The sequence below is a fragment of the Penaeus monodon genome, chromosome 38, assembly GCF_015228065.2.
Source record: "Penaeus monodon isolate SGIC_2016 chromosome 38, NSTDA_Pmon_1, whole genome shotgun sequence".
Classification (NCBI taxonomy): domain Eukaryota; kingdom Metazoa; phylum Arthropoda; class Malacostraca; order Decapoda; family Penaeidae; genus Penaeus; species Penaeus monodon.
In genome coordinates, this window is record NC_051423.1 from 4,569,922 (window position 1) to 4,572,421 (window position 2,500).

The 2,500-nt window shown below is 33.2% G+C and overlaps 1 protein-coding gene across 1 annotated transcript in view; it reads left to right on the plus strand.

Annotated features, from left to right (window-relative positions):
- The window catches only part of LOC119596903 (pro-resilin-like), a 1,351-nt gene extending 1,146 nt beyond the window's left edge, over positions 1-205 (plus strand). Inside the window, exon 4 of the mRNA XM_037946266.1 lies at positions 1-205. This exon is cut by the window's left edge and continues 319 nt beyond it. Coding sequence (XP_037802194.1) covers positions 1-35 — 35 coding nt within the window. The 3' untranslated portion in view covers positions 36-205.
- Positions 206-2,500: the final 2,295 nt, after the last annotated feature.

Consider the following 2,500-nt stretch of genomic DNA (forward strand, 5'->3'; position numbering starts at 1 on the left):
GAGCTCCCTCAAGATTTTATGGCTCACCTTTGTAAAGATAAAGAACAAAAGGATCTCGGTTCGATGGCTATGATCTGATATTTAAATTGTATGAATATAATTTAACTGTATATTTAATTGTAGTAAAATAGAACGTGCATATTAATCTGGATTACTTATTCTAAACAACCTCCCCGGACCTCCTGCGTCTGGTCAATCGAATTATGATATCGCATATCATACTATATGGCGGAAATCATACTTTATGTCATCCTGCGCCATAGAAAACATGGTTATGGTAATGAAAAAAATGGTAACGAAAATTATAACAGTAAATAAGAATAATGTTAACTCACACAATCGGTATTGGAGACATATTTAAATGGCTGACAAAATCTAAAGTATCTATCTATATAGAGAATGATGGACAGATCTGGCCTCGTCACCAAGAAAAGATATCAAAATAGTTTAAACATAACTTATTAGTATATTTAATTGCGGTATAGCAGTTAATGCGTATTTGCCGACAGTGCTTGCCATGACTGGTTAATCAAATCTAAATTACTTTGTCTCCAGCGTTGGGTAGGAGTGTCATGCCCCGACACTAATATACGGGTGATGGGCTATTGAGTGTTCCATCCATGTTATAGATATTACATGAATTATTTGTACTTTTTCATACATAACAGCAGATCACATGTGTAGTTCTGTAACTGTAGTGGTTACCCTCGAGAGAGGCGCAATTGTACAGCAATTTGTCAGGCGATCGTCAGTGTTCATATTAACAATGTACTATGATACCATGCTTTACAGCTGTATGTATAAAGCTTGTTCAGATTCCTTTTTTTTTCCTTCTTCTTTTTTTTCGCCTTTGGTGTATTATTAAATAAAAATATATGAATGGCGTGGCTAAAATCGGTTGAGAACCACCCTTTTAAGGATAAAGTGTCTGTTTTCTTTTAATCTTTTACGCATTACATATCTTATGACTTCAACAGTTTGTAAATGAGCCTTTCATCTCTTAATCACGAGATATTATCTGGTCCGCCGACGATGCTGTCATACTATACGCAGCTGGAGTAAATATGGAAAACATCTTTATTCTAGCATCTACTTTTGTTTTTGAAGTGAATGTTGAAATTGCTGTTATAACTGCAATACATACGTATTATTAGGTGAATTAATAAAATACATTATTAAATGAGACACTGGGTATGCATATATATGTAATCGATCAGTAAAAGGATTCAAGACAACTACTTAAATGAAATAAAAGAATTAGTGTTAGAGATAATAATCTTGAAGTAACATCGATAATGCAAATGTGGTTGCTAGTATGATTATGATACTGAGAGAAATGGTAATATTAGCATCAGTGACACGTTTTTATTATCATTATTATTATCATTATTATCATTATCATTATTATTATTATTATTATTATTATTATTATCATCATCTTTTCCTCCACACTGTATATTGTGTTTGTTCAAAATATTTGTTTTGTGGGTTTTTTTTTTTTCTTTCTTTCTTTCCAGTTTCTGGTATGATTATCAGCCTTATTAGCTGTGGTCCTTTGCCCTCTATCTGAGATATTTGTTTCCTTTTCTGTTATTTCGCTTTAATATTTCAGAGAAGTTTCTCTATTTTCTGTTTTTGTTTTGGCTCAGCTGCCTTGCTCTCTTGCTGTTCTTGTTGTCCATTCCTTGTTAACATTGCTTCCCTGTTCTGGTTTCATCATTATATAGATACTTTTTGGTATTCATCTTGTTATTCTTTGGTTTCTTCCATAAATTCAACTTTCGAGCATATTGATTTTACTGAAGCACTTAATCTTAAACTCTTCCATTTCTTTTTCTTTCTTTCTTTTCATTTCCATCTTAAAACTATCATAATTTCTAGGACAGTCCTCCCTCCACCAGCTACAGTCTTGCTGAAAAATTATTTGAGCATCCATTTTTAACTGTTAAACTTTTCCTCTGTTATAATCAACTGAGCATTTTTCCCTTTTTTACTGCTAAAATAGACAGTTGTGACAATTTTTTATGGCAATTTTGACATACAATTTACATTTGACATACAATTGCATTTTGTTTCAACCATTTTTCGATTTTAGAATATCCTTCACTTCTTGGTCTAAACATGCAGACTAGCCCCTAAATTTTATAGTTACTGATCAAGGTGACCTTGGGAGGGGCGGCTGCGCTTGGCTGTCCTGCTAATTGACCTCCTGCCGCTCCTTGATTTCACTTTGCTTTATATAGTTTTATGTTTTAAGTTCCCTGTTTTTTTTTTTTTTTTTTTTTTTTTGTCATTCATTTCCTTGCACACCATATTAGACCTAGAGCATATCCTCTCAGCCTCAATGCAGGCTGGGACGGGGAAATAAGGCTTTTAGAGAACATGTGTGTGTGTATGTGTGTTTGTAACACACACACACACACATATACACAATATACATACATACATACATACACACACACACACACACACACACACACACACATATATATATATATAT